The 18,981-nt window shown below is 38.9% G+C and overlaps 1 protein-coding gene across 2 annotated transcripts in view; it reads right to left on the bottom strand.

Annotated features, from left to right (window-relative positions):
* The window catches only part of disp3 (dispatched RND transporter family member 3), a 107,077-nt gene that overhangs the window by 62,800 nt on the left and 25,296 nt on the right, over nucleotides 1-18,981 (bottom strand). For both annotated transcript variants that reach the window (XR_015498420.1, XM_087265375.1), the window contains exons 2-4: nucleotides 7,173-8,132; nucleotides 2,584-2,803; nucleotides 215-351 (exon numbers count right to left, since the gene is read on the bottom strand). Coding sequence is in view for 1 of the 2 variants with exons in the window: in XM_087265375.1 (XP_087121501.1) it covers nucleotides 215-351; nucleotides 2,584-2,803; nucleotides 7,173-8,124 (1,309 nt within the window). In the remaining variant the exon portion in view is untranslated. The remainder of the gene's footprint in view (nucleotides 1-214; nucleotides 352-2,583; nucleotides 2,804-7,172; nucleotides 8,133-18,981) is intronic.

The following is an 18,981-nucleotide window of genomic DNA, read 5'->3' as shown; positions in this document are numbered from 1 at the left end:
TAATAGTGTTTTTAGTAATGTGGGACATATATATGACTGTAAACATCTAAAAAAATGTGTTTTGGTGTTTTTTGTAACCCTTTAAACTTAGTTTTTGATTTTTCAATGTAATGAACCGCTATTTACAACAACAACAACACAAACTAAGCTAAAACCACTGTAAATCATGGTGTCTCAGGGTTTATTTGATTCGAATGCTAGTTAAATGTCTTACCAGAAAAAGAAGTCAGAACATACACAAGGACAGTGATGCATCCACCACTGAACAACGCCAGCAACATGTCACTGTTGAAGGTCTTGCGCACCTCATCGTCGAATAACTCTGTTCCACCATACAACACCTTCACTTTACTGAGAGACAGAATGAAAGGGAATAAAGAGAAATAGTCACGATGAACATGGTTAGATGGGGGGGATTACATTAGCAGATGGAAAAAGATTATCCTAATTACATCGGGAGCTCTTAAAGGAGTCATTAGAGTATGTGAATGTCTATTCTGCATCTGGACACTGGATCATTTCTAGACCTCCTACAGTCCAGGATTTAATGATTTGAAGAGCATCCGCTTGCATTGACAGCAGAAAGTACAGTAAGGGTGTTTTGTAGTTCAACAAAGCTTTGGCCCATTGATTCATACATGTTTTTTGTTTGGTAATCATCCTGCTGGAGTCTGATTTGCAAAAAGGACGAATTGCAAAATCTGACAAACTCTCTTTTGTCTCTGCCACTAAAGAACACTTACCGGCTTAATAGACTCCCATTTGGTGTTTGATCATTTTATATATAACTCGTTAGTTCTGCATTAGTAAAGTGAACAGTACTGTATCTACGGCGGCCACACAGAAGAGCAGCAGGACTGAGCAATGATTCATCACCATTGTGCCATTGAGGTCCTCCTCATAAATTCATTGCTCTGTTAAATGGACGTCAAATTTGGGAAAGCTAATTCTGCCTTATGGCAGTCCTCATGCACACTTACATTTTTATGCAACACAGTGTATCACTTTTAGAATAAAATGCCATCGTTGAGTAAAGAGTTGAGCACTAAAATGAAGTAAACAGTACATTTTACTTAAGGGATTGCTTTTGGAAGATGTTTTCTATGGCAGGGAGGGTTTATGTTTTCAACCCAGGCTCATTATCGATACATACCCCTTCATACATTTTTGGACAGAGGAGGTACTTTTTTTTGCAGTTTTTGCTTTCGTGAATCCACCAGAGACCGCTGTGTACGCTTTTTCAGATCTGCTCTTCTCGCGTAAATCCACCAGAGGGCACTGTCGACTGACTGACCGACTGACCAACCAACTGATACCTCCACCAACCCCCTTCCCTAAACCCAAACGATAGTCTTTTCAAAAGCATCGATTGACCCGCCCACCCACTTCTCTAACCCCAACTAATAGTATTTTCGAAAGCACCGATTGACCCACCCACCCACTTCTATATCCATAACCAATAGTGTTTTCAAAAGCACCGACTGACTGTCCCCCTTACTTCTCTAATCCCAACCAATAGTTTTTAAAAGCACCGATTGACCTTTCCCCCATCTCTCTAACCCCAACCAATAGTGTTTTTAAAAGCATCGATTGACCTGCCCCCACTTCTCTAACCCCAACCAATAGTGTTTTTTAAAGCACCGATTGACCTGCCCCCCACTTTTCAAACGCAACCAATAGTGTTTTTTAAAGCACCGATTGACCTGCCCCCCACTTCTCTAACCCCAACTAATAGTGTTTTCAAAAGCACCGATTGACCCGCCCAACCACTTTTCTAACCCCAACTAATAGTATTTTCAAAAGCACCGATTGACCTGCCCCCTACTTCTCTAACCCCAACTAATAGTGTTTTCAAAAGCACCGATTGATCCACCCCCCAGTTCTCTAACCCCAACTAATAGTGTTTTCAAAAGCACCGATTGATCCACCCCCCAGTTCTCTAACCCCAACTAATAGTGTTTTCAAACGCTCCGATTGACCCACCCACCCCACTTCTCTAACCCCAACCAATAGTGTTTTCCAATGCACTGATTGACCCGCCCACCACTTCTCTAACCCCAACCAATAGTTTTCAAAAGCACAGATTGACCCGCCCACCACTTCTCTAACCCCAACCAATAGTGTTTTCAAAAGCACCGATTGACCTGCCACCGCCTTCCCTAAACCCAACCGACAGTGTTTTCTAAAGCAATCCAAAAAAAGAAAATCCCCCCGCGGATGCCTGATTTTTACCACTTTTTCAGATTTTACCTTGTTCTCACCCTGTTATTTATTAGTTTATTTATTTTTTTACTTTGTTTTTGTTTTACCTGTTTTCTGGAACTGTTCTTCAGACTTGAGCCCCGCCGTCATGGTCAACTCCGCTATGTTTCTAAAATCATCTAATATACGTGGCGAGCCAATGGACAAAGTGGTAACACCGGAAAAGCCAAACATTCGACAATAAATAGTGAGTCATTTTCATTTTTTGAATGCACTGTCCCTTTAAATGTGAATAACCAAACATGAATTAAACATAGAAACAGACAAATAAGTACCCAGGCCCCTTCGTTTAACACAATCCGCTGTAATCTCAGCTCTCACCTGGTGGATTGCTGTGCGAGGATGCCTGCATACTGCACCACAAAGTCTCTGAAGAGCCGTCTCTGTTCTAATGGTCTGTCTTGAAGAGAGTAAAAGGAGGGGAGAGGAGCTCCAAAATGGATCTCGCTGCGAAGAAGAGATGACTGAAGCTTGTCTGGTGTGAGAGACTCATCCACGTACCAGTAAAACTGCGGATGGGTGATCGCCAAGCTCAGGGCACCTAAAAAAATAGGATACTAAATAAGTCAAATCAAGTTGAGCATTATTAGAGGAACTCTGATATGAATACTGTGGTCCTGCTGTGATTTGAAAGAATATTGGAAAGAGGTTTTAGAGATTATTGCTATATTATATACTAATGTGCCTAGAGAAGTGTTTCCCAACCCTGTTCCTGAAGGCACACCAAAAGTATGTATTTTGGATGTATATGTTTTGGATGTGGTATATTAATGAGTAAATGTTGTTTTTCTTATTGAGTCCTTGAAGATAGAGCTTAATTATAGGGAACGTATCAAAAAGAATTCAGTTTTCTGTTGGACTAAATTGTGAAGGAAACTTTGAACATCAAAAAGCATTTTATCCAGTCGTGCTTCTGAAAAGCCATGTTAGGTTTAGTTTGAACAAAAAATAATTTAACCTTCTACATATTTGTTGGAGCTAACCTCCACAGGATGCTGATCTTCCAGGATCTGGATTGAATATCAACCATATATGTCAACCAGGACTGTGCTTTCCAAAAAGCTATGGATACAACTACATATAAGGTTATACTTCAGCAGTTTGGAAATAGACATCGACTCCTAAGTCTCTGATATAAACCAGCAAGATCTACATCAGGGAATCACCAAACTTGATACTTGAGAGTTTCGATACACCTGTCTGAAAGTTTTATGTATACTTAGGAAAACCTTGAATAGCTTCTTAAGGTGGGTTTGTTTAGGAGTGAAGGTAAATTGCCACAGCCATATTACCCTGCAACCCATGACAGGTTACTCACTGAAGCTAAGCAGGGCTGAGCCTGGTCAGTACCTGGATGGGGGACCACATGAGAAAACTGGTTGCTGTAGGAAGTGGTGTTAGTGATGCCAGCAGGGGGTGCTCAATCTGCGGTTTGCGTGAGAACTAATGCCCCAGTAAAGTGAAGTGGACACCATACTGTCAGTGAGCGCCATTTTTCGGATGAGACGTTAAACCGAGTTGCTGTGGTCATAAAAAATTCCATGGCACTTCTCATAAAGAGGTCCTGGCCAAAATTTCTCCATCGGCCCTTACTCATCATCGGCCTCCCTATCATCCCCATCCATTGAATTGGCTCTATCACTGTCTCTCCACTCTATAGCTGGTGTGTGGTGGTGGCCGTACCATCCAAGTGAATGCAGCACAGTGGTGGTGGTGTGGTGAGACCTCCCAACCCCCACACCCCCAATACGCGATCAATGGCCATACAAGATAAATGCACTATGTAAATACACATTACATAACATAAACTCTGTAGCACAACGACCCTCCAGGACCAAATAAGCCGACCCTTATTTGAGATAATGATTAATATGCATTCCCTCCATTCATTCTTTTTTTTTTTCAGCTTGGTCCCTTTATTAATCCAGGGTCACCACAGCAAGAATGAACCACCAACTTATCCAACTGATGCCCTTCCAGCTGCAACTAATTTCTGGGAAACATCCACACACTTATTCACACTCATACACTACGGACAGTTTAACCTACCCATTTCACCTGTACCGCATGTCTTTGGACTGTGGGGGGAAAAGGAGCACCCGGAGGAAACCCACACAAATGCAGGGAGAACAAGCAAACTCCACGCAGAAACGCCAACTGAGCCAGCCAAGGCTCGAACCAGCGACCTTCTAGCTGTGAGGCGACAGCACTACCTATTGTGCCACTGCGTAGCCACATTCCCTCCAGAGATTTACAAAAAAAGGAATCAGATTCATGTGACTAAAATGACTGATTTTGTTGCAAGTGTTTGCAAATTGTGCATTAAATTTTGCAGCACTTCTTTTATTGCTTTGCCTTGCGAAAATATACACAAGACAGTAGCTGCGTCCCAAATGGCACACTATACACTATGCACTCATGCACTATGTACTTATGCACTTACACACTCAACAGCATAGTATATGTATGTAGTGTCGTCCCAAATGGCACACTAATGTTTTTTTACTAAGCGGAAATTCAAACCGTTTCCCTGATGACGTTTGACGGTTGCCAAATCAGTGAAATAAACAACAGAATTATCAAATAATACCTGCTGTGAGTATAACTGCATTCACCATCGGGAGGCGCTATAATCACTCTCGTAGGAGAATTTTGCTTTCACCATCCAAAATAAATAAAGTTATCCAACATGTGCGCCCGATAGCTCCGCCCCTTCTGCTACGTGAGCAAACCTGCGGTCGTTGAGTGCGTGAAGTGTCCATCATTACACACTTTATTTTAGCGGCTGAATGAGTGCATCATCCGGGTAATTAAAGTGCACTTATTATTTTTGAAAACTTATGAGTTTTTAGTGTGAACACACTACTTACACAATTTATACTACAAAATGGCGTAGAATAGTGCATAAGTATGCGCTTTGGGACGCAGCTTATGCTTTCGACAACAAAAGTTTGGTGATTGATGCAACTCATGCAGCCAAGTTCAAACAGAATGCGAGTTTCGATAAAGTCACATGACGAACGGTGTCCTGAATCCCCAAAATTTGCGTGAAATCTGAAACATTTGTGAACTCTGCAAAAGATCTGATATGGGTGAACCACAGTGTACATAAAACAAACCTCAAGATTGTTTACAGGGAATTAAAGGTTAATGCTGCCAACTGATGATCAACAGTAAAACTTGCTTATGTTACTTTTTCTCAACAAGAAAAAACCACCAGCAATCAAGAATACATGATAATAGGGTGTCATGGTTTTGCAATCCAAAAAATCTAGTTTTGATGGAAGTCAATGGGGCAAAAACTGCCACAAACATAAGGAAAGGGTAGTCAATTTGCCCAGAGTGTATTATGAGTTTTCCCAAACATTTTCCCAAAATATGTATTGAAATCAGATTTGTCACCAAAAATCATTCCATTTGCTGAAACACAGAGAAAGATGTGGCCAAATTAAGACTCAAAATTACCCCAGAGTAGGGCTGGGCGATTTGGCAAAAAATAAATCTTTTTTTTTTTTTTTAAAGTTTGACCGATTCACGATTTCGATTTTTAAAAAAAAAAAAAATTTATTGTGTTACTAGTCTTCTCAAAACATTACAACAGCATGACTGAAGTAACATTCTCTTTAAAAGTAACTTGAAAAACCATCTGGTTAAGGAACATTGTATTTTTAATGGCCATGTCATACATAAATCGGTCAAGGTGTAAATAAATGTAAAACAAATTCATGAGTTAAATATCGATGCTGAAGATTTGAATAAGAAATATTTGTGTAAATATTGCAGTTGCAGGAATACAGAGGGATTTTTTGCAAGTTTTGCTGAGTCTAGGAAAGATTGGCTGTCAGCTCGGCTTTGACTTTGTCTTCTGATTGAATGTCAGGTTGTAAAGCTGCTGTCTTTTTCTTAAAAAGATACAGTGGAAGAAAAGGACTGAACATGGAAACTGTAAAGCTTAATTTAACTCAATGCGTGAAGTTGTGGATGTATAGCGGGAGCAAATACAAGCACCAGATGTGTGTCTAATATAAAATAATATATTTAATCTATTTTTCTTTTTTCCTCTTTTAAATACCGATCATTTGATGCGCTTTGCAGCTCTCTCTGTATTATGCTGGCTGATCTGTCTGGTTTTCAACTAGGTCCGCTAAATGACGTCATAGGGGCGGGTACTTTCATTTTCACTGCTACAGGCCCTCACCTCTGCTCGTGATCAAACCAAAAGATCGGCGCGGTTTTTCACATGGCAGGGTTTTAAGTCCTTCATACATGTACAGATCGAGAATATCGACTTGATGAGGGAATATGTCTTGACAATCCACACAGACGGGACGCAGACTAATGCAACAAGTAAAATCCTACATGATTTCGCGCTTTAACAGGCAGTAAAGCAGGTCGCACACCAGAAGCGCCACAACACGGCGCGCACATGACAGTTTAAACTATCACACAACAAACGCGCACATTCGCATGATATTTAACATGAAACTAATCAGATGGCTCTCTGTGGCGCAGCTGAAATATGAATTGCGTCGTGAATCGTGGCTGGGCGGCGTTGGTGTTTGTATAGAAACCTGTTTAGAATTCTAAAATCCATGGCGCTGCGCGGTGCTGCGTGGCGCGTCGCCGATATTTAATCCATTATAATGTATTAAATATATATATATATATATATATATATATATATATATATATATATATATATATTTTAAATGACAATTTCTCGATTTAATATAAAATTAAATTGTCGTCAAAACGTAAATTCGAATTAACCGAAAAAATCATATAAATCGCCCAGCCCTACCCCAGAGTGGATGAAAACATTCTCAACAGCACACAAGGGTAAAGAGAGTTTAGCTCAGCTTATTGACAGCAAAGACAGTGGGATAAACAGCCCCCACCCCGCAACTCACCATGTATATCAGCAAGATCAGGCCCCATTCCATCATAGTAGATCTTCCCTGCTCGCTCACTGGGAAAGAGGTAGGACAGGACGGAGCTCGGAGGGGAGCAGAAGGAGGGTCCCAAAGGCAAATCCTGCAACGCCTCCAATGGCTTCCAGCAGAACTGCTGAAACTGAGGGTGCTGCATTAGTACTCTCTCCACGTGGTGTATGGTGTGAAGACGGTCGGGGGTGAAGATGTTGTTATCCTTGTCACCCTGGGCCACAAACACTAGCTCGATCCTCCAAAGGGCTTGGGTCTGGAGATAGGGGTAGCCCGCAAACCTACGGGTTCTCATTAAGGGCGAGTCTGGTTTCTTGTGATCTTCGGCATCACTGGAATTGAGGGTTGCGGATATGCTCGAGTCTTTTTCCCTCTCTTTCATCTCCTTGTTTTTCTCATTTCCAAACTGCCTGTTGTCATTGTATGCCCCCGCCTCAGCTTTCCCCAAAATCCCTGTAGGTTCCGTGACATTCGCTATGCCAGAGACGTCCTTTCCTTTCCTGTTTACCATGAGCAACAAAAGGTCCCTCAGAGCATTGGCTTCCAGGTCAAATCCCTCGGCGTCCCGCCTGTGCCTGTCCCAAGATCCCAACTGGCTTTTGAGGGCAATAGTGAGAGCATCGAAACGCTCCGCCGAGGCATGACTCCTGACCTCGAATGCACTGTAGGAAAGGTCAATGTCTAGTGGCTCACAGCGAAGGAACATATAAGCCGAGAGAGCAAAGGGCACCAGAAATCCCACAGCCAGAACTATCCCACTCGCCCAGGGCTGCGTGTAGACCCATCCCAAAGTCCACCACAACCCTTTACAGACCTGCTCGTCTCCATTTGTTTGCTCTGCCTCTCCTTCATCCTCCTCTTCAAACTCACTCAAATTCCATGTACCTTGCATCAACAAGGGTTCGTCCTCCGAATCCATGGCTGCTCCTGCAACAAAGACACAAAACACATACAGTAATGCCTTTTGGCCTTCTAGGTGCGTCCTGACAGGTGAACGCTGAAATAAAGTACAGCTGATTTAGCGGGCATCTGTAAGAGACAGGCAGGTTATTCTCAGATGGCCAGTGCTAAGACAAGGACACAGCCGTTAAGCCTGTCATTCAGTAAGTGTAATAGTGGAACGCTTTGGCCTCTGGGTAGTGAGTGGTGAAAGGAAATGAAGGAAACAGTGAACCGAGTCTCAGAGGCCAGCGATCAGGCTGGCAGATGGTTTGGCCTCTGGTATAAGATGCTGAACCCAGAGGAAGGATGTGTGTGTGTGTGCGGGGGGTGTTAATATATTCTTCACACCAAACTGTGAGGGGATTTCATAGCAGGAAGGCCTTGTGAATATTATATGGGTGTATCTGAGGGAATCTTTTGGAAGCATTCAAAGTTTTTCTAATTTCTAATAAGTGATTTCTTCTATGACTGATTTTTCTTTAATGACAATTTAGAAGTAATTGATCGTTTTCCTGTGCTGTTTATGACTCTTCTCAGAACGCTCTGTTTGAATGAGCATGGATTATTTTGGACTTCCACCGTAAACAGCCACAGCTGTGATTGGCTAACAGTTTTGCATATTAAGCAGGCTAAACAGTATTGATCTTCCGATGAGGCGGGGCTGGTCCATTTTTAATGAATACAAAATTACAACCTAAAATTAGAAAAGTTCATAAAACATCTTAAGGGTCTTACTACTCTTCCATCCATTAAAATAAAAGATACTGACAAAATAAAATCAAAGTACACACTGCAATTCATTCATTCGTTTTCCTTCAGTTTAGTCCCTTTATTAATCAGGGGGCGCCACAGAGCCAATTAATCCAGCATATGTTTTACACAGTGGATGCCCTTCCAGCTGCAACCCAGTAATGGAAAACACTAGGGATGTAACGGTATTGTAAATACCGTCATACCGCAATATTAATTTTTTTCGATATTACCGTAGTCGCATGACTCGGTAAAACTATAGGTCTTCTGAGAAAATTTGCCCAGGCGAATGAAGCAAACGGGAGGTAGCGAAAACTACAATTCCCATCAGCCCATGCTTGATCATCATCCCTTGCGGTCTGTTGTCGCTACAGATCCAGTAATGCGGAAATGGAGTGTGCTGCTAGAAGCAGGGATCAAAAAGAGCTGGAAAACCCTAAAGCGGGTGTTGTCGCCGCGTGCGTTCTGAATAGCGGTGTTGTCGCGCAAGTTCTTGTCAGCTGTGTTGTGGCGCGCGTACTGAATAGCGGTGTTGTCGCGCGAGTTCTTATCAGCTGTGTTGTCGCGCGCGTACTGAATAGCGGTGTTGTCGCGGGAGTTCTTATCAGCTGTGTTGTCGCGCGAGTTCTTATCAGCTGTGTTGTCGCGCGCGTACTGAATAGCAGTGTTGTCAGCACACTGTTCAGATTGATGCAGACATGAGACCTCTATCTCACTCATGGTTTGTCCTCTCAAGTGGGGGAAAGACAATGCACAACGTTACCCACTGCTGTCAACCTGGGCCAAGTCATATCTCTCTTGTCCCAGAAACCTCAGTCCCAAATGAGAGGGTTTTTTTCTGTTGCAGGGGACATTGTAAATACCCAGAGATCCCAGCTTTTACCAGATTATATTTATATGATAATTTTCCTTTAAACCCATCTCTATCTAAGTGAGTGAGTGATTAAATGTTGAATGTGATGAGTTTTCAACAATACTAAATTGAAACTTTATTTTTTTACATGGTTTAATATTTTTTTGTTATTAAAATTGAAGTTCCTGTTTCAAAGCTTACAGATAGATGACTAATTTGTCATTGACACTTTTGGCACTTTTTTGGAGTATTTTCATAAGTTTTGTTTTTTCCTGTAAATGATTCAATAAATACCGTACCGTGACATTCATACCGAGGTATTACCGTACCGTGAAATTCTGATACCGTTACATCCCTAGAAAACACCCATACACACTTTGACCCCCGTTTACACTAATATGTTTTAAAACGGCGTTTTAGAATGAAAATGATCCGCCTCCACACTGACGTTTCACTCAGAGTTTCTAAACAGCTCTCTGTCCACACTATACTGCTGAAATCACGTGACCACACACACTCTGGCATGCGATGCAGCGTATGTAGATGTCTGACCAGATGAGAGCTGTGCACGTCAGACTGTTCATCAAGGATCTACCGCTGGATCTAATCTTACTATATTTGCTAAACGTGATATTAATTCATCTTGTTGTCTATATGTAATGACATATTCCCCGACTTTGGTCTTTTGAATCTACTACTTGCTCTCAGGTAACGTGTTTTGACTGAGTGCTAAGATAAGTTAATAATTAATGTAACCACGTACACAGATTCTGCATTTTGACTGATCGCTTGGCTTTATTTCCTATAATGTATTGTACGTTATATTTTTATATAATGGCCATTATTGATTATGAAAACTGATATTCAGCAAAAAAAAGGGTATGTTTTGTATTTTCAATGAGGATGAAATGTTATAGGCTCTGTTTTGTTATGCATATTGTGAAGATGATGCTCATATAAATATGCAGCTACTTGACGCCTCAACATTTTTGGTGTCGTGTTAAGTTGCTAATATCAAAATAAAAATAGGCAGTTCCTCATATCATATTTTCATTTTATTGTTAAGAAAGTGAAACAACGTAGCCAGGGTGATGTACATGAGGTTATTCAGTACACTGTTTCCTTTGAAGATTCACCCGTACGTGTCCTCGGGATTTTGTTTTCCATATCAAACTTGCGAAGTCTGAACTTTACAAGGAGAGGATGCAAGACTGAACTGTGTGTAGGCAACTTAATTTTGAGGAAAAAGCCCTAATCAGATAGGCGGATGTCTGCAGTCACGCCTCCATTTTCAGATGTCTCCGTTTTCCCACTACCACACCGACACAGAGCAGCAGCATTTTCAAACTAATATGACCTCTTAAGCGTTTTCAAAAAGCTCCATTTTCGGCACTCGAAAACTTTGGTGTAGTGTGGACGGATGGTGTAACCATAGCAAAACTTATGCATTAAAACTAAATAGTATTAGTGTAAACGAGGCCTTATTCACACACTCATACACTATGACCTATTTAGTTTAATCAATTCACCTATAGCGCATGTGTTTGGACAGTGGGCGAAACCGGACCACCTGGAAGAAACACACACCAACACGGGGAAAACATGCAAACACAGAAACGCCAGCAGGACCAGCCGTGACTCGATCGAGTGACCTTCTTGCTGTGAAGCAACAATGCTAACCACTAAGCCACTTTGACAATAATAAAGAAAATCACTATTGCTGGTTTTCGTCATCAGTGTCAATGGCAAGTTATACTTAACCCCACAGCGGCGCCCTTGCCTGTATTAATAAGGAATCGTACCATTTTTAAATGTATTTTTATTTATTTTATATTTATTTTATATTAATTAAATTTATAAAGTGTTTTCATGTCTAAATAAAATTTAGACATGAAAACCTTTTCATTGTCTCATTTTTAAGAGCAAGGGTCGGCTCCTGGTGGTTTGGCGGTATGGGTTGCGTATAAGGTGAATCGGCTCTTTAATGTTTATTCCACGCATAAGTTTTCACCAAAATAGCGAAACCCTTTCTAGTTTTTTGTGTGTGTGTGTGTGTGTAGGCTTGTATTTTATAGTGTACACTGTTAAAATACTCAAAAATGTCAATTTTTTTAAACAATTGTATTTGATTTACCAATTAAATTCAGTTTAATTCACAGAATGTGTACAAAGTACACATCCTCACAAAAGTCTTGTGTTCGATCCCAGTTACAATTAATAACTTGGCTTCTAGTTGATCATTTGGAAAAATGGCAGAAGGTCGATTTTTCAGCTGAATCATCAGTTGTTCTGCATCCTAATCCTCACAAATACTGCAGAAGACCTACTGGAACCAGCATGGAGCCAAGATTCTCACAGAAATCAGTCAAGCTTGGTGAAGGAAAAATCATGGTTTGGGGTTACATTCAGTATGAGAGCTGTGCGAGAGATCTGCAGAGTGTTTAGCAACATCAACAGCCTGAGGTATCAAGACATTTGTGCTGCCCATTACATTACAAACCACAGGAGAGGGACAATTCTCCAGCAGGATAGCGCTCCTCATACTTCAGCCTCCACATCAAAGCTCCTAAAAGCAAAGAAGGTCAAGCTGCTCCAGGATTGGCCAGCCCAGTCACCAGACATAAATATCATTGAGTATGTCTTGGGTTAAATTAAAGAGAAGGCATTGAAGATGAACACAAAGAATCTTGATGAACTCTGGGAGTCCTGCAGGAACGCTTTCTTTGCCATTCCAGATGACTTTATTAATAAGTGATTTAGATGTATGGATGCAGTCCTCCAAGCTCATGATGGAGTCAGACACAATATTCATTCTGTCTCCACTGCAGCAGGACTTTATATTCTATACTGGACATTATTTCTGTTCAGTGACAAGACTTTTGTCTAAGCAAAGTCAGACCTTACTGTCCTAATGAAATCATTAGAAATCAAGGCATGATCAGATTTTATTGTGGTTAAATAAGTGTAATCTAGAGGCCTTTACCTTTCATATAAGCCACTTCTGATATCAAATGATCGACTAGAAGTCAAGTTATTATTTGCTGCTCCTAAAACTTCGATAGGTGGCAAGACTTTTGTCAGGTAGTATATGTTGTATACTGTAAACTCGCAGACGTCTTGGGTCACATCCATAACGCATGTTTATTTTTCTCATTTGACATTTTAAAAATGTTTACAGATTGATCTCATAACTCTGTGGTGAGTTGTTTTGGAAAACATAAACAGATGTTTTTATATAACGTTAACATATTCTTTCTCTGTGAATTTATGCTTCAAGTTTTTACTGCAAATGTCACATTGCTCTTTTACATTACTAAATGATAAGCACATATGCTGATATTGTCAAAAGCTCCGCCTTGCCTAGAGCACTCCTAAACTTAAACACACATTGACACAAAGCCAGACGGAGCGAACTAGTGTGAGAAAGAAGAGGGACAGAGAGCCAGAGATAACATGCTATCAGCGGCTGACACACAGTTGGCAGAGCCGCTGAAAATTAAATCATTCAACTCGCCTAAGCCTGCCTAATTGCTGACTGAGAGAGACAGGAGTCCAATGTAAGTCCTGCCTAATGTACAATACAGCCCGAGGCAGCGTGAAAACTGAGCTTGTACCATTTCATTTTCAACACAGATTGCCCCCAACGTCCCTTGTGCACGGGCAAGGCTGTGGAAGTCATTGACTTTCTGCAATGTGGAGTCCAGAGGCTGAGAGAGAGAGAGTGAGATGGAGAGAGAGCAAACTAATTCTAATACTAATTCAAAGATTTTTATTGTCATGAGTGTGAAATAAGGCACAATGTTGCCAAAGCAATAACAATAATCAAAGTACAAAACATACATACAAGATGTGTTTGGCGTGGTTTGTTGCTATTTTCAGACCAGTGCAACTCTAATTTTCACGTTTTGCGTCACATAGTTTAAGTAGGAAATTCATTTGTGCCACTTTGCGGACTCATGGGTGTTCCAGTCTAGAAAGGAGGTGTGTTAAGGCGCATTGTTGGCGCATTGCTATTTTGAGAAACTAAAATAGACTGTGTATACCTGTCAACCCTCCCGTATTTTACAGTTCTATCCCGCTATCATACCGTAAAGGTATTTTACCGTATTTATCCCGTATTTTCAGTCTTTCCTTGAAAGGTGACAAATAAACATTAAAGAGCCGATCCACCTTATACGCAACCCATACCGCCAAACCACCAGGGGCCAACCTTTGCTCTTAAAAATGAGTCTGCTCTCTGCTTTCATTTTATTTAGACATGAAAACATTTTATAAATATAATTAATATAAAATAAATATAAAAATGGTACGATTGCTTTTCCTTATCAATACAGGCAAGGGCGCCGCTGGCTGCAACTTATGAGTGAAGCCCGGTGGGGGGGTTGTCGTGAATGAAACTGAGTAGCCGGGGGAGGGGGGTTGTTGGGGGTGGGTGGGTTGTCGTGGATGTTAGTGAATAGTATCGGGGGTAGGGTGGAATTGTAGTTTAAGACCTAGATGTTTAAGACGAATTTTAAATAATAATAAATAAACATCTACACATTTTTGGTTAGAATTTGGTAATAAAGTATTCATTCATTGATTCATTGATTTTCTTTTTTGGCTGAGTCACTTTATTAATCAGGGGTCGCCACAGCGGAATGAAACGCCAACTTATCAAGCATATGTTTTACGTGGCGAATGTCCTTCCAGCCGCAACCCAACCCTGGGACTGTCAGCCAATGGACAAACCTTAATCATGGGCATTTCTTATACTGTTGAACATAAAATTGTAATAATTATTATCATTACCATAATTTACTTAATTTATTTTATTGTTTTTTAATTCATTTATTTTTACTTTTTATGTCTGAAATGCTTTTTATTTATTATTATTGTACATTTTATTTACTTATATTTATTTACTTTGTATATAATATATACTCCATGTACTTGTTTACTTAATTATTTTACAGATCTATTCTGGTTCTCTTTTTATGCATTGTATAATTGCTTCAGCGGTACTGTGCAAGTCATGAGAATAAAGCTAATTTGAATTTAAATTAAACATACTGGTAATTATTATTATTATTTATTATTACTGTTTTATCCTAAATATTGATTGTTAAATGTACAGAGAGATAGAGAGGGAGGGAGAGAGAGAGAGAGATTTCAAAGCTCTATCCCTATATCTCCATAGAGAATCCACAGATTTTCCTCCTGGGATCAGATGGTGGATCGATGGCTGATTTAGGCATTAAATAAACCCTCCTGGAAAACTGATAAGCTGCTGAGGTAGTAATTAGCATTCTGAGATAGGAGCCACTTAAAAGTCACCTTTTAATGCGCAAACACCGCAGGCTAAGCTCAGGTGTGCGCTCTAGTGTAAAAGCTCGATACGCTCTTACGAGATGAATGCTGCTCTTTCAAGTGTGCATTTTTTGCCATCTTTCTGCAAATTTTGCCATCTTAAAAGATTTCTACAGCTTCCTCTGTGACAAAAAAAAGTCAAATATACATCAACAGCTGTGGAGAAAATAAATGAAAGGCCACTTGAAAATACTTAAGTTTCTCTGGATTTATGAGTTATAGTTGTGTTTGAGTGAAACATGGCATTTAGTCCAAATCGAAGATAAAATGTTTCATAAAATACCAACAAACAAACATGTCGGGTGTTAAGAGATGTTTACATTCATTTTGGACAACATGATACTGATGTCTAAAGGGATCCAAATTTAGTGAAAGAAAAATTTATTTTCATAACAAATGTTATTCTGTTTGTTATTCTGGCCATCTGTAATTTCCAGAAAAACAAAATTAAAGAGTTTTTCCGCATAAATCCACTAAATTTAATGTGAATTTGTAAGATTCTTTAGGTGGTCTCTTATTTTTTTCATTAGTTTTATAAATGTATTTATGTATTTTTGGATGAATGGATTTTGAATGAATTATTGAATGAAAAAAATTATAATTGAATGAATGAATGAACAAATGAAAAAATTAATGAATGAAAGAATATAGGAAAAAAAGGAACAAACAAACAAATTAAAAAATTAATGAATGAATGAATGAATGAATTAATGAATGAATGAATGAACTAATGAATAAATGAACAAATCAAAAAATGAATAATTGAATGAATGAATGAATGAATGAACGAATTAAAAAATGAATAAATGAAAAAACAAAGGAAAAAGGAATGAACCAACAAATGAAAAAAGAATGAATGAATGAATGAATGAATGAACAAATCAAAAAGTTTATAATTGAATGAATGAACGAATGAAAAATGAATGAATGAAAGAACAAAGGAAAAAAGGAACGAACAAACAAATGAAAAAATGAATGAATGAATGAATAAATGAACAAATAAAAAATGAATGAATTAATGAATGAATGAATGAATGAATGAATGAATGAATGAATGAATAAAAATGAATGAATGAATCAATGAATGAACAAATAAAAATGAATGAATGAATGAATGAATGAATAAATGAATGAATGAATAAAAAATTAACAAATGAACAAACAAATAAAAATGAATGAATGAAAAAAGGAATGAATAAATAAAGAAACGAACGACCAAATGAATGAAAAAATCAATGAATGAATGGACAAATGAACGAAAAAAATGACTGAATTAACAAAAAATAAATGAATGAATGAACAAATGAACGAAAATATGAACGAATTAATGCAAAAATGAATGAATATATAAACAAATTAATAAAAAATGAATGAATGAGTGAATAAAAATGAATGAATGAATAAATTAACAAACATAGGAAAAATGAATGAATTAACATTTTTAAAAATTATGAAAGAATAAACAAACAAACTAACAAAATATGAATGAATGAATGAATGAATGAATGAATGAATGAATGAATGAATGAATGAATGAATGAATGAACGAATGAGTGATTTAATAAATGATAACATGAATGAAAATGAAGGAACAAAAAACAAATAAAAAATTAATAAATGAATAAAAAGAAGGAATGGAAAACTCATGAATGAATTAATCATCATGAAACATGAAAAGTTTTATGAATCAATGAACGAATAAACAAATTAATGAAAAATCAGAATGAATAAAAAAATGAACGAATGAATAAATGAAAAAATAAATGAATGAACAACCAAAAATGAATGAATGAATGAATGAATGAATAAATGAATGAATGGAAAATGAATGAGTGAATGAATGAATGAATAAATTTATAAAAAATGAAAAAAAAGAATTAATAAACAAACAAACGTGAATGAATGAATGAATGAATAAATAAATGAAAAAATGAATAAACAAAAAACGAATTAACAAATGAATTAAAAATCTGAATGAATTGAAATAACAAATGAACAAATGAAAAATGAATGAATGAACATGAAAAAAAATGAATGAATGAATGAATGAATGAATGAAAAAGCAGAACTTCACTCATTAAGTTTATGATGTCTAAAATATTTATCTATATTTACATTTACATTTACAAATATATATATGAAATATTAATCAGTGATTCATATGTGTGACAAGTAATCTTTTGGTGACTGTCAGTCTGTAAAAAAAGACAAAAAAGTTTTATATTATATATTTATTTAATTATGTTTTTCACATCATCTTATTTCAAACAAAAACAAATAACAATAATTACCAATAAAACAAACATAAATCCAGAAAGGACAGAATGTAATTAAGCAAATTCATCAATGACACGCTTGAATCTCGACTCTTTTTGAATTCATCAAAGTAAAAGTTTTAATTGGGTTTTTTGTTGAAGTTTTCGCTTCAGTTCTGACAGCACATTGTGTTTCTCCACATGTATTTGAGGGGATTTAGGATTGTTGGCATCTCAAGAGAAAGAGAGCCAACATCTGTGTTCACAGTAGGCAGACAGAGCTCAACATCTGCACAGCACACATTTCTCAGGCTCAGAGACTCATTTCTAGCTGGTGTATTTTTAAGATCATTCAGAATGCGTAAGTAAATGATTAATAAACTATTCAAATTAACATTTATATGTTGAATTATTCAGTCTGCAGAAACACTGAGATTGACATTCCCCCTTTGTACGTGTCATCAGAGAGGGCATTGGTGACCGTCTCTCCCTCATTAGTGTAGGACGTTAGTTTTGTTTTTGTATCTCCCACTATGCTGACTCACAGGCAGGGGCCGCCACGCGCCCTCTGACAAGCGAATTGTAGTGGATGAAAATGAAGAGCTGGGGGGGCGGGATTGGGGGGGTGTCCGCGCATAAAAGTGAAAAGCACTGGTGGGGGGGGGGGGGGGGGTGGGTGGGTCATGATTGTCACGGATATAAGTGAACAGCTTGATGTTTGTGTGTGTGTGTGTGTGTGTGTGTGTGTGGGGGGGGGGGGGTTAGTGGATGAAAGTGGCTTGATAATGTGTCCGGGGGATGAAAGTGAAGAGTGGGGTGGCGGGGGATCTCGGTTGAAAGTGAAGAGTGGGGGGAAGGGGGGTTTGGATTGCGGATGGAAAGTGAAGAGGGGGGGCTTCGCAGATGAAACTTAACAGGGGGGGGGGCGGGTTGCGGATGAAAGTGAAGAGTGTGGGGGTGGGGGATTGCAGTTAAAAGTGAAGAGTGGGGGGAGGGGCGTTGGATTTTGGATGGAAAGTGAGGAGGGCGGGGAGGGGGTCGCCAATGAAAGTGAATAGTGGGGTGGTAGGATGGGGTTTTATAATGTCTCTGGGGGCCCCCTAAATGTATGGGCCCTTAGAATCATCCCCCCTAATGGCGCCACTGCTGATAGGTATTTGTAGCTCCGCCCTCTTTTAAAAAGAGCACAATCTCATTTGAATTTAAAGCGACAGTCACCAAAATAGCACAATTAGGATCAAAACAAAACTTCACACACACTTATTTAGTAAAAAAACAGCACATTAGGACCTCTTTAAGAATATTTTTCACAAGTGTAACCAAAACAGCTGCCAAACTGGACTGAACTACATTCTTCAGCTGCTGCCTGAACATATCCAGTGTTCAATACTATCCTCAAATAAGAACAGCCACAAAACATAAAGGGGTTTTTCCACCATGTTGGCTGTCCTCCAGATGATTACAGGTGGTTTCAGAGAGCAAAATCTTCCTCACAGTCACCATCCTACTTTCTCACTGTCAAAACTACAGGCTCATTCTGTTTCTTCCGACCAAAGACTGAGCACCGTGACTTTTTATAACCCCAAAAATGAGCAACTGCGAATCTTACAGCTTTATGTAAGTGCCA

This window comes from Danio rerio, chromosome 8 (assembly GCF_052040795.2).
Source record: "Danio rerio strain M-AB ecotype USA chromosome 8, GRCz13ab, whole genome shotgun sequence".
NCBI classification, from domain to species: Eukaryota; Metazoa; Chordata; class Actinopteri; order Cypriniformes; family Danionidae; genus Danio; species Danio rerio.
This window is presented reverse-complemented; position numbering and strand designations above follow the sequence as displayed.